General features: G+C 46.8%; 1 protein-coding gene across 2 annotated transcripts in view; it reads left to right on the top strand.

Moving 5' to 3' along the window:
• Positions 1-13,766, top strand: part of atrnl1a (attractin-like 1a) — a 421,271-nt gene that overhangs the window by 78,303 nt on the left and 329,202 nt on the right. For both annotated transcript variants that reach the window (XM_052150500.1, XM_052150501.1), the window contains exons 17-18: positions 10,342-10,555; positions 12,250-12,438. In XM_052150500.1, the coding sequence (XP_052006460.1) occupies positions 10,342-10,555; positions 12,250-12,438 (403 nt within the window). The remainder of the gene's footprint in view (positions 1-10,341; positions 10,556-12,249; positions 12,439-13,766) is intronic.

The following is a 13,766-nucleotide window of genomic DNA, read 5'->3' as shown; positions in this document are numbered from 1 at the left end:
TCAATATGGCTGTATTCTACAGTGTCTTCTGAAGCCAAAAAAACTATTGTTTGTGAGAAACAAAATGAAATTTAAGTTTAAAAAATTGCTCTTTTTAGAGTTGACTGCTCTGGTCATTATGAACTGTCATGTCGCAATGGCAGCGTAAAGATTGTTAAAAAAAAAATTATGGAACAAAATAACAGATTATGGTTCCCCTTCTGTCGCTCTCTCCACGTTGTGTCGGAGAAGCGACACTAGGGGTCTCTCTTGAGCGCCGATATTCACCTCTGATCTATTGAAAAGGGCCAATGAGAGTTGGCAGTCAGTATTTGCATACCCCGCCCCCGCATACGGGTATTTAAGCGGGGCAAATACGGAAGTTTAGTCAGAAAATTTCTTCGGAGCCGATGGTCTGTTTGCAGTCTGCTGCGAGAATACACACCCTGAATGTTCCTGTATCTCTGACGATCTGCTTGCTGTTGGATTTGACGGCGCACAACAGTGGCTTTCTCTGTACTTTGCACGGCGTGCATTGTTGCCCCTGAGCGCTTCGACAGCGCAGACACACACACACACACACTGTGTATTAAAAGAGTGATTTCCTTTAAAAGAGCAAATTTCTCTAAAAGAGCAAACACAGCGGCGTTGAACGTCCTTTTAAGGACGCGTCTTTTTCAAGATGCCTTTCCGCCCCTGTGTCGTTCCTGGATGCGGTAGAAGTCTCTCCGCTTCAGACGGCCACAGGCGCTGTCTCGTGTGTTTGGGCCGCGATCACACTGAGGCGGCATTTGTGGATGGTTCATGTTCTCACTGCGAGAACATGACCATGACCACGTTGCAGAAAGCAAGCCACCCCAGCCGCACCCCGCATTGCTCCTTCTTCCCACAGGATTGAGGACGATGCGGTTGGCGCTGGGGGCGATTTGGGGGCGGCAGCGGGTGCGGTTTCGCCGGGTAGCCCCCCGCGAACCTCTCGTTCCCCGACACGCTCGCTGGTCCCCGTCCAAGCTCGCGGCGATAGCGGCTCGCCTCACGGCCTGGCCGTCTATCCTCCCGAGTCTGAAGCACATGAGCTCGCCGCTGCATCGGGGAGTGCGGTGTCTGATGCCGAGGACTCCCCTGGACTGCCACCTTCGGGCCAGCAGGCCCAGGCTGAGGCCGACGCTCAGATGTCCGACATGCTTTCCCGGGCCGCCGTGAGCGTGGGGTTGGATTGGAACCCTCCGTCCTCCCCACAGCCTTCACGGTTGGATGATTGGTTCCTGGGGGCAGCGCGCCGTTCGCGGCCTCGCATCCCCCTGGTCCCGTTTTTCCCGGAGGTGCATGATGAGCTGACATCTATGTGGAGAGCCCCGCTCTCCGCTCGTCTAGGTGCCACCCGCTCCACTCTCTCCACCCTCGACGGTGGAGAGCGCCACGGATACGAGGCGATTCCCCAGGTCGATAGGGCAGTTGCGCACCATCTATGCCCCGGTAGTCCTACCTCCTGGCGCGGTCGCCCCGTACTCCCATCCAAGCCCTGTAGGACAACATCCTCGCTCAACGCGAGAGCCTACAGTGCTGCTGGACACGCTGCCTCCGCCCTGCATGCGATGGCCCTCCTGCAAGTCCACCAGGCCAAAGCTCTCAGAAGCATGCACGGGGGTGGACCTGATCCTGATGTGCTGCAGGAACTGCGCTCAGCGACCGACCTCGCCCTGAGAGCGACGAAGGCCACAGCGCAGGCATTCGGACAGACGATGGCCACCCTAGTGGTCCAGGAACGCCATCTTTGGCTCAATCTGGTCGAGATGCGTGAGGCCAACAAGAACCGCTTCCTGGACGCACCTGTCTCCCAGATTGGCCTTTTCGGCGACACCGTCGAGGACTTCGCCCAACAGTTCTCCGCGGTGAAGAAGCAGACGGAGGCCATCTCCCATATCATGCCCCGCCGCAGACCTGCCGCTACGGGCCCTGCCCCGTCTGCCCGCCGAGGGCGTCCCCCTGCGAAGAAACCAGCGCCTGCTCCGCCTCAACCCGGGCCCAGCTCTCAGCCCCAGCGTCGAGCAATCCGCAGGCGGCGCATGCCCCCTGTCTCACGAACCCCCTCTAGGACCCGGAAGGCTCCCAAGCGTTCCTGAGACAGCTGACCCAGAGCCCAAGACGTTAGCTCCGGAGGTGGTAAGACCGCTCCGTCCCCCGGTGGAGGGCCGGGAGGAGAATCCTTTGTTTTTTCATTTGTCCTGACGGGGGCTGTGGTACCCACATTCTCAATAAAAGAGCTATTTCCTTTGCCTCTGGGTCACCTGGCCCGCAAATGCCGTTCTCACGGCAATCTGCTTTCAGATTACGACGGTCCCGGTACACCGGACGCGGCGATCCCGCCTTCCGCCTGCCTACGACTGCCCCCCCAGCCGGCCGGTTCAGACGAGTCCAGAGGACGCCAGCAGACCTCCTCCTCAGTCACGAACCCGCCCCCTGCCGGGTACGCGGAGCAAGGTAAGTGCTTTGAGTCTATTCTCAGCACCCCAGCCTCAGGCCGCAACGATGCCGCCCGACACTGCATTACCTGTTCCGCCCCGCTGTGAGGCCCCGCCGGGTACGTCCAAAATACTCGTCCCTTTGGTGCCCCTAGCGCAGAGCTGGGAAGCGTGGTTTTCGCTTCCCAACGCATCACGCTGGCTGCACCGGACCATTCGACTTGGTTACGCAATTCAGTTTTCACGGCTCCCGCCCCCTTCAGGGGCGTCCGCTTTTCCGCAGTACACGGCGAGCATGCCAGTTCCCTGCGCACGGAAATCGCGACCCTCTTAGCCAAGGGCGCGGTAGAGCCCGTCCCTCCAACCAAAATGAGGAAGGGTTTCTACAGCCCTTACTTCATTGTACCCAAGAAAGGCGGCGGCTTACGACCAATCCTGGACCTGCGAGTTTTCAATCGGGCCTTGTTAAAACTCCCGTTCAAAATGTTCACGCAGAGAAATATTCTGGCTGGTGTTCAGCATCTAGATTGGTTCGCAGCGGTAGACCTGAAGGACGCCAGCGTACTTCCACGCTCTCCAATTCTGCCACGCGACACCTCGACTCCTTCTTCACAGGCCGCTTGGGGCTTCAGGTCAACTGGGAAAAGAGCAAGCTCACTCCGGTTCAGAGCATCTCTTTTCTCGGGCTGGAGTTAGACTCAGTCTCAATGACAGCACGTCTCACGAGCGAGCATGCTCAGTCGGTGCTGGACTGCCTCGCTTCCTTCAAGCCAGGCACAGTGGTCCCCCTAAAACTTTTCCAGAGGCTCCTGGGGCATATGGCGTCCTCCGCGGCGGTCACGCCGCTGGGGTTGATGCATATGAGACCACTCCAGTACTGGCTCCAGACTTGAGTCCCGAGACAAGCATGGTACCACGGCACGCATCGGGTAAGGATAACCCCTGCCTGCCTCAAAACACTCCGACCCTGGACAGACCTCTGCTTCTTACGGGCAGGAGTGCCCCTGCAGCAGGTGTCCCGACAAGTTCTGGTCACAACCAACGCCTCCCGGTTGGAAAGGGGCCCCGCTGCGTTGGCACATCAACTGCCTGGAGTTGCTGACCGTCCTTTCTCTCAGGAAGTTCCTCCCGTTAGTTCGGGACAAACACGTCCTCGTGAGATCGGACAGCACCACGGTGGTGGCGTACATAAATCGCCAAGGCGGCGTACGCTCCCGCCACATGTCACAACTCGCCCGTCGGCTCCTCCTATGGAGCCTCAAGTCGCTGGCCCTCGGGGCTGCACAAGTACGCATTTCCCCCAGTGAGCCTTCTTGCACCAGTGCTGTGCAAGGTCAGGGAGGACGAGGAGCACGTCACGCTAGTGGCCCCCTACTGGCCCACTCGGACTTGGTTCTCGGAACTCAGGCTTCTGGCGACAGCTCCTCCCTGGAGAATTCCCCTGAGAAAGGACCTCCTCTCTCAGGGACGGGGCACGCTCTGGCACCCGCGCCCAGACCTCTGGAACCTCCACGTCTGGTCCCTGGACAGGATGCGGAAGAGCTAGCCGGCTTACCGGCGACCGTTGTGAATACAATTAACCAAGCCAGAGCCCCCTCTACCAGGCACCTTTACGCCCTAAAGTGGCGCTTGTTCGCAGTTTGGTGTTCTTCCCGAACTGAAGACCCGCAGAGATGCGCGATTAGGTCAGTGCTCCTGTTCCTACAGGAGAGGCTGGACAGGAGGCTGTCCCTGTCCACCCTCAAAGTGTATGTTGCCGCCATTGCCGCCCACCACGATCCTGTAGACAGCAAGTCTTTGGGTAAGCACGACCTGATCCTCAGGTTCCTGAGAGGCGCCCAAAGGTTGAATCCCTCCCGGCCAGGCCTAGTTCCCTCCTGGGATCTCTCGGTAGTCTTGGCAGGACTCCAGAGACCCCCCTTCGAGCCGCTTGAATCAATTGGACTCAGGGCCCTCTCTCTTAAGACAGCCCTGCTGATCGCGCTCACCTCTATCAAGAGGGTCGGGGACCTGCAAGTGTTCTCTGTCAGCGACACTTGCCTGGAGTTCGGTCCGGCAGATACATCTGTGATCCTAAGACCGCGACCGGGCTATGTGCCCAAGGTTCCTACCACACCATTCCAAGATCAGGTAGTGAACCTGCAAGCGCTGCCCCTGGAGGAGGCAGACCCAGCCCTTTCGTTGCTATGTCCATTGCGAGCCCTGCGCATTTACCTGGACCGCACACAGAGCACCAGACGCTCTGAGCAGCTCTTTGTCTGCTTTGGGGGACGGCAGAAAGGGAATGCCGTCTCCAAACAGAGGCTCGCCCACTAGGTTGTCGACGCCATCACACTGGCTTATCACACCCAGGCCGTGCCCCTACCCTTGCGGGTCCGAGCTCACTCAACAAGGGGTGTTGCGTCCTCATGGGCACTGGCCAAGGGCATCTCCCTAGCAGACATCTGTAGAGCCGCGGGTTGGGCAACACCCAACACCTTCGCGAGGTTTTACAACCTCCACGTTGAGTCGGTTGCGTCTCGTGTTTTGTCAGGTCCGAGCCCGTAGAACTCGGTAACACATAGACCGACCGGCCGGGTGGATCAGCTATGCCCAGCGCCCTTTCCTGACATCAAGGTTAAGTAGTGCGCCTTTTTTCCCAGGGCGCCCCACTCCGAGTCGGGACCCTGGACGATTCCTCCCCAGCCCTCCGGGTCCGCGGTTCAGTGGAGGAACTCGCCGACCCAAGCCACTGCGGGTACCCTGATGGCTACCCTGTACTGGTATAGGTGCTCCACAGGTAAGGCCTCCTGCTCGGACTCCCCCTGTGTGTATTTCCACGATTCTGTCCCCTTACGAGCGGACCCCCGTGTCTCCCTTAGGCAGTTACAGCTACCCCGGTCGCCATGCTGTAGCAACTCCCCCCTTTCGAGGCTGGATCTACCACCGCACCATACTTTCCACATGAGCCCTAAGACGGCCGTGTGACGTGTCTACCACTTTTCCTCCCCAAGAAAAAGGGCAGGTGTGGTCTCCGCAGGATCTGGGTAAGACCCCCTTCCCTATATGCGTGTAAGGGCCCCGGCCGTGATTGCTCTATGCGAGAAACATAGAGAAAAGAGGCCCAGCCAGGCTGGCCCGTTCCCATGTTGGCAAACATCGCCTTGTTCCCCTCTCAGGGTAACTAGAAGGATCCCGATGTTCGTATGGGGCATTGGGGAAGGGTACGTGCAGCCGGATACAGACGATGCGTGGCACTGGATGAATCCCTGCCCGCCTCTGTATCGGCAGTTCACGTACACGGTTCAGCACATGGCAAGATTGGAATGGGTCCCCTAGTGTCGCTTCTCCGACACAACGTGGAGAGAGAGACAGAAGGGGAACGTTTGGTTACGTATGTAACCTCCGTTCCCCGAGGGAGGGAATGACACGTTGTGTCTTTCCACCGCCATGTCGCTGAACCGAGCCACTGTTGTGGCCGGACCATTTCCGGCTCCTCAGAAAAATCCTGACTAAACATCCGTATTTGCCCCGCTTAAATACCCGTATGTGGGGGCGGGGTATGCAAATACTGACTGCCAACTCTCATTGGCCCTTTTCAATAGGTCAGAGGTGAATATCGGCGCTCAAGAGAGACCCCTAGTGTCGCTTCTCCGACACAACGTGTCGTTCCCTCCCTCGGGGAACGGAGGTTACATACGTAACCAAACATTTCGGAATGTAAATAATGGAAAATGTAATCATTATTGGGTGAACTATATTTAAACAAGCACAGTCAAAAGTTACTGTCACCAATAGTTATTTTAGACCATGTTTAAACCTGGTTTGAATCTGTTTGAAACAGGACAGATTTAAAGGCGTAAACAGAGACCAAAACATTTCAAGATTTGTCCACTTCAGTCCCAATCAGAGGTGATTTAATGTGGCCAAACGCATATGAACACACTGGGCTCGTAGTGTAAACGCTCATCTATTCAAATGTGTTTGGATAACAGCTAAGCACCACCCACTCATATGTCAATCAATCACTGTGATAAAACAAGTGTTTTAAACTTTGGTGGTTTTTGTGTTTATAAAAGAAAATAACCATCTGATGCCAGCATACAGTGACACAGATAAGAAGCACACACATCTGTAGTTCAGTTAATACAGGTACGCCACTAAAAATAACCAGTCTTTCCAGCTAGTGAGTCCACTGGCAGCCGTCTTTGAAATGTTCCAGTCATGAAAGTGCAGCTCCTATCTATGTGAATGGGTACAGACCGAAATCTCTAAAATGGTTACTTAAGATTACGATCAAAGAACATATTTCAAATCAGCAGTAAAATCTGACAACACTGGAATCATAAACCGTGCTTCTTTCCCTCAGATTACACACACAAAAAAAAAATGTCTTGGTTTGTATAGCTAATGCGCATGCGCTATCTTGAGCTGATTGACAGGCGATGTGTGTATCTAAAAGGTAATTTGCTCTTTTACTTGACTTCCTTTTCTACATCCATTGACCATTGGGCATTCCAATTTCTTCTATTTATTTTAATAGAAGTGGCCCATCTCTGCAAAAAAAGTCTCTGAAATAACTGAGAATTCTGCTCTAAACCTTGTGTTTTTGCTTATGATAAATGCTAGCATAATTGGGAAAAATATTGTGTCTGTTTTTTTGTGCTTTCTTTTCCTCTGTTACTCTTTTGTGCTTTATCATGCAGTAACACACTGAAGTAGTAATTGATGTATGTCATCATGAATCAGAGAACCTCCCCTTGAAATCTGAACACAAATGGTCAAAAGAAACTCATATTACGACCAGATGTAAACGTGATGTGTCTCGACTGTCAGATTGCCCAAATTCATCTTAATACTAAGTGTATTCCAGGGCCTTTAATGTGTTTGACTGACACAAGCACTGCTTTCTGGGCTCCTGGCGTGTTTACAAAATGTAGTTCTTGATTGCAAGTATACTTAACTAGCTCTGCTCTGTATCCCATTTTATGAAGGGTCTTTAAACACCTTCAAACCTCCTGACAAATATTTCTGTCCAAATAAGCAAACATTAGCATTTGCAATTTACTTGGAAAGTTTCTGTGTGTTAAGTCCAGATGTGCCAGATGTTTCAGTGTGTAGGTTTATTTCTAAATGTCAGTAAAGCTTAAACTTTAACTGAACCTGTCAAAACTCCTTACTCATGCCTTCGCTAAAACCTGTTCTGCCCAAAATCTGCAGCATCCCCTAGTGCCATGGTGTAAATATTTGTCATGTGTTAATTAAAAGGAAAGGAGTTATTCTCTCTTAATCTGCTTCTTTGCTGATAGCAGTGTGAGCTTTAGTGTTTAAGCAGCTTTTGTCCTTTGAAGATTAACACAGTTTTCTAAAGGCCTCACCTTTGATGTGAAAAAGATTCATATTTTCAGTTTGTCAGTTGCCACTATTTTTTCTCTTTGCTGTCACTCACCCAGACAGCCACACTCACTTGGTGTTGCTGAGCTGAATTTACTGGAGATCTTAAAGATATTTGATCCTTTTAGTCAAAGTGCAAAAGACCCTTTAATACAGGGAAAATCTAAGGGGTTTGGGTATGTCAAATTTAGTTTGTTTGGCCTTGATTTGATCATTAAAATGTACTTTGGCCTTTTGGCTTTTTGTTAAATAGAGAGAGAGAGAGAGAGAGAGAGAGAGAGATGTGCTTTTATAAAAACATTTGTGTCTTGTGTACAAGATTGGCTTATCCGTTATCAAAACATGAAGGTGTTCTGGATGAATGTCCAGCTAGAAGCCAGTAATGTGGCAAAATTAAGTTTAAATAGAGTTCAAACTGATGTTTATGAAGATGAACGCTTCCCTTTCATTTTTAAAAAAATTTCATTGAATTTAACACATCTGCTAATGCCTGTTTATCATTTGTCTTTGGAGATCTTTCTGTTCTTTACACTAATCTTCATACTCTCAGAATTTATGAGCAAGGGGGGATAATAGCATATTGGACCTGTGGTAAAAAGATATTCAAAATACATTTCGACAAGCTTTATGTTAGATCTGTTTCTCATTCACCTTTGGACACCCAGCAAGTGAAACCAGTGCATACATGGTTATACATACATTATACTTAAGCAATATCACATAAGAGTGCTGTGATTTGGTCATGGGTAATTATATCAAAGATATTCATTACTACAGCACGATTGTCAGTGTGATCAGGGCATAATATTTGGTGCAAGATTGCAGGTATTGGTCACAATTGTAATCATTCCTGCAAGTTCATAATGTGGGGAATTCCTGCACACTTTTATTCACTTTTACTTGTAGCTTAGAATATATAAACCAATCCATACATATATACAAATAAAATGATCTTGTCTTTGTATCAAACTGTAATTTCAGAATCTACGCAAATAATTTAGCTCTATCGCCTCCCTCTTTCTTGTGCAGCTTTCAGCAGCTCATTGAAAGCTTATTGAGTTTAGCGTGATCTCGTACAGTGAGAGTGTCTTGTTGCATATTTGCTGAACAAATTATGTAATACAGTGTCTTTATATGCGAGTGATAATCAACAAAATTGTCTATATTGCAAAAGTGCCACATCTGCAGATCTAGTTTTGTCACATAATTTCAAATCGTGGTGCATCTTAACAATACAGCACCTTTGACAAGATAGGCAGAAATAGCAAAAAGGCTTTATTTAATGCTACCAGAACTACCAGAGTGAAGAAAAACACATAAACACCTGTTAAATCTCTCATCTCTATCTCTCTAGAACTCATATACAGGAATTTTCTCTGTCTTGTGAATCAGTCAATTTTAATAAGTGTGTTATAATATAAATAATTAAGAAGAAGAATATAATAATTAAAACTGTATAATATTAATAGTATACAGTACATAATATGAAAATATAAGTTATTATGTATATTGAAAACAAAATATTATTAAATATAATCTATCTCAAATATATCATCTATTATTTGTTTTAAATATATATCTTATCTGATTTGGCAGTAAGGTTCTCTCTCTCAGAATTTTTTTTATGCATTTTGTCAACATCACACTGCTATTTTTAATGGTGATTATTGACTTGATGTCTTAAAGGGGTAGTTCACCCAAAATTGAAAATTCTGTCATCAAATAATCATGTTGTTGCAAACTTGTATGACTTTTCTTTCGTGGAAGTCATAAGGAGATGTTAGGGAGATGGTTAGCCTCAGTCACCTTTACTGTGTAACTACATGTTGCAACAAAATTTGCTGCTACTGAGGTTGAGGTACGGGTAGGTTTAGGAGTAAGGGTAGGGTTAGGGTTAGTGGTTAGAGTTAGGTTTTGGGGTAAGGGTTGGGTTAGGGTTAAAATTAACAGTGTAACTACAAATGTAATTAAATGCAAGTACTTTGAGTGTTATTATAATGCAACAACATGTATGATCATAATAAGTACATTGTATCAAATGGTTAAGTACATAGTAGTTAAGGCCACCTAATAAAACTATTTATTAAAGGTATATGCTAAGAACAACAATATAAATGCGATTCAGCATAAGAACACATGATTAACACTACTATTTAAAAAAATAGTAAATTTTAAGTGTTTAAATCCTGCCCATGTGAGGAAAATGTCCCATTTTCCAAAATGTATTTCAGGCCCTGGTGACATTGCTATAAACAAGCTAACATTTAGAAACATACGTTTTAAACACAATGTGGCCAGATATTTTGTCTATTTTTGCTCCATTGTTCAAACAAAGCCAAAGCAGTATTAGCAGATGCACAAACCTGTTTGAAACTCTGCAGAAAGTGATAAGAACAGTATAGCATTTCAGTGCTGTTATAATAAATATTAGCACTTTTAGAGCACCACTTGTCCAATCAGATCAGAGGGCGAGAACATTTGTTTAAACTGTTAATACACATGAATAAAGCCGTATTCTTTTTTGCAGAAGCTAACTCCCTGGGTGGGTCTCAGGAAGATAAATGTTTCATACTGGGGGTGGGAAGACATGTCTCCCTTTACTGCCAGCACGGTGCAGTGGTTACCAGGGGAACCAAGCGACTCTGGGTTTTGTGCATACCTGGAAAGAGCTGAGGTAGCTGGACTCAAAGCCAAACCCTGCACTGCCAACACTGAGGGCCTGATCTGTGAAAAGCCAGTTGGTGAGTAAAGCTTGGTTTATTTATTTTTTCACAAATTTCTTTAAGTGCAAAACATCCTATAATCCAGTTTCACTACTATCTAGCTGGTATAGCGCTGTACAATGATCAACACGCTGAAGCTGCGCATATACAGCAGGCGAGTGTTTGAAACAGCTAGACAGAGTGCAGCTAAATGGAACAGAATGCAACACCTTCAAAACGGAACTTCAACTGAACACTCATATTAAAAATAAAATGGTTATGGGTCTCCTTTTAAGTCAATCGTGATCTGAAAATAGATGGTTCAGACAGTCATGACAAAACTGGTGCACACTTACTAAGATTACTATGGTAACCTGAAGGAAGAACAGACAGACGCACATTGTGCCCATTTTTTCAGTTGGGCAGCGAATCTTCACATAATGACAAAATATGATGCATTATATTTTGATTATGCAATCTTCTGTACATTTTGTAACAGATTACGTTATAACAATAATAATAATGAATAGACGATACACTGGAACAGCAAGACGCAATGCAGCAGCCAAAGACGTTTGTCAGACCCGCTATTATTTATACAGTTATATACATGTCATTGTCCCTCGAGTACTCAACGAGACAAAAGTAGTTTTCACAAGTAATTAGTCAAAATGACTAAAATGCCCATCCCTAGTGATAAACAAAATGTTGTTTTAAAGTGAAGTTTGTGAATATTTCTGAGCAATCATCCATCCATCCGTCCATCCATCCATCTTCAACCGCTTATCCGAAGTCGGGTCGTGGAGGCAACTGCTCCAGCAGGGGGCCCCAAACTTCCTTATCCCGAGCCACATTAACCAGTTCTGACTGGGGGACCCCGAGGCGTTCCCAGGCCAGTGTGGAGATGTAATCTTTCCACCTAATCCTGGGTCTTCCCCGAGGCCTCCTCCCAGCTGGACGTGCCTGAAACACCTCCCTAGGTGCAATCATGGAAACATTAATTCATCAAAAGACAGTCTAATGATGGAAAAGTGTGTTAAAACCAGGAGTCGAACACACTTTCAGCAATTTTTGCAATTTATTTTTAATGAATTCCCCCAAACAATTACAATAAGAATTATTTTTTGACAAGCATTCTAGACAAATAGCCTTGTTTTACTTTTTATGTCTTATGGCTTTGCAAAGACAAGAAGAGCTGTTGAGTGCTACCTCTCATCATCTATGGCCTTGGCAGCAGTATCTTTATTAGATCCATTTGAAACACCCTGGAATAGAGAGTCGGATGGAAGCACAAATTAGGCATTAAAATAAAGTTGTCCACTCACCCCTATGGACACAAGTAAAGAGCATAAGGAATGAATGTCAAATCCTTCTCCCCTTTTCACTATGCTGATTCTGCATATTTCATGTTTGATTTAAATTATTCAGCTCATTGTGCTTTTTTTAAATGTTTGAAACAAACACATTTTTTGGGGCAACACGCACAAAGACATTGTTAATATCATTGTGATTCTAATAAACTGTTGTTTGGAGCATTATCATCAACTATTGTTGAAGATGCACAATTAGTATTATAGCTATAGAGTTAATGTAAATTATATTATCAAGAAAACTTTTGACATTAACATTCTGAGTCAAATTATTTATAGTTTGAGCATCTCTGCCCCGTATCTCAAATTATTAATTTACTTAAAGGTCTTTGAAATACTGACCATTGTGTTTCCTTACCACAGTGAGCCCAAACCTTAGTGTGCGCCCATGTAAGATGCCCTGCTCTCTGCGAAACACCTGTGCCAACTGCACCAGTCAGGCCATGGAGTGCATGTGGTGTAGCAGCACCAAGCGCTGTGTGGATTCTAATGCTTACATCATCTCCTTCCCCTATGGCCAGTGCCTGGAGTGGCAAACTGGAGACTGTGGCTGTGAGTAAACACTCTCACATATACTAGCAGTCCTAAAGCTGAAGTACACAACCTGGCCAAAAGTTTGAGTAATCCCCTAGTCCACACCAGTCACCATGGATGGAGTGGGAAGAGAAATCGGCCCTTGATTTTAAATTAAAACCACGCCAAAAGTTGTTGAGCAGGGGGGATGTTTGGGTGGGTGGTAGTTGCCCAAAAGGTTGGGTGTGGTAGGTGCGTTTTGCGACCCGTTTGGTCCCATGTCGTGGCCGGCCCACTGGGAAAAGTCCCGGTTCTCCCTATGGCCAATCAGTCAATAACAGCTGCAAAAAATCAAGCATTCTGTCATGCAATTTCCTTAGACAAAAATTTTCATTAGAATTCAGTTCCAGCATGACATTACCCCTGTACAAAAAATAAATGTAACTGATTGTACTGTGGAAGAACATGATTGGCCTACACATTTTTGGCATGAATTGGATTGCTGACTGCGAGCCAAACACCATCACTCAACATCAATGCATGACCTCTCTGATGCTCTTATGTTTGATTGGGAGCAAATATCTACAAACATTTTCCTACATCTAGTGGAAAGCCTTCACAAAAAAGTGAAAGATTTTATAGCAGTAACATCTTTTTGCCCATTAATATGAAATTAAATATTCAACAAGCACATATGGGTGTAGTGTTCAGGTGTCCACATACTTTTGGCCTTGTAGTGTACGAGTACACAACATAGAGACAACACACACACTGCTTCTAACACAATCTCTGCCCTCTCAGTTTTTCCGCTTCTGTTTTTCCCTTATGCTGTGATTAAAGCCAAAGGCAGATTGAGTTCTGTGAGAGCAGATGCTGTGAGCCCTTAGTCTGCTGCAATGGCAGATATCAAACTCACTATACACTCCTGTCACACTGACCTGCCACCACTGGAAAATCCATAAACTATTGACATCTATCCCTCCTCGCACATGAGAAAGAGAACCTGCACACTGAGGAAAATAGTCAATCTGATGTCTGGTCAGCCAATTTACCATTCCACAGCTGCTTTAGTTCTTTATACTGCAAGTAGATTTGCAAGAAATACACAAGAGCAATATCATCATTCTGGTCCAAAATGATGCCAAAAATCTCACAAATGACTGATCTCTGAAAAGACTTAGGAGTAGCTGACGCTGACATATCTTGTATAGTCATCAGCAAGTTTGTGGAAGCATGGAGTCAGTCTTTCCCTCTCTATTAAGAGGTGCTGAAGTTGGCATTTGAGCAGTGTCAATGAACAGCATTGCCTGCAACAGGGACAAGCATGAAAATTACATATGCTGAGAGGCATGATAACCAAAATATTT

Source organism: Xyrauchen texanus, chromosome 20 (genome assembly GCF_025860055.1).
Source record: "Xyrauchen texanus isolate HMW12.3.18 chromosome 20, RBS_HiC_50CHRs, whole genome shotgun sequence".
Classification (NCBI taxonomy): domain Eukaryota; kingdom Metazoa; phylum Chordata; class Actinopteri; order Cypriniformes; family Catostomidae; genus Xyrauchen; species Xyrauchen texanus.
This window is presented reverse-complemented; position numbering and strand designations above follow the sequence as displayed.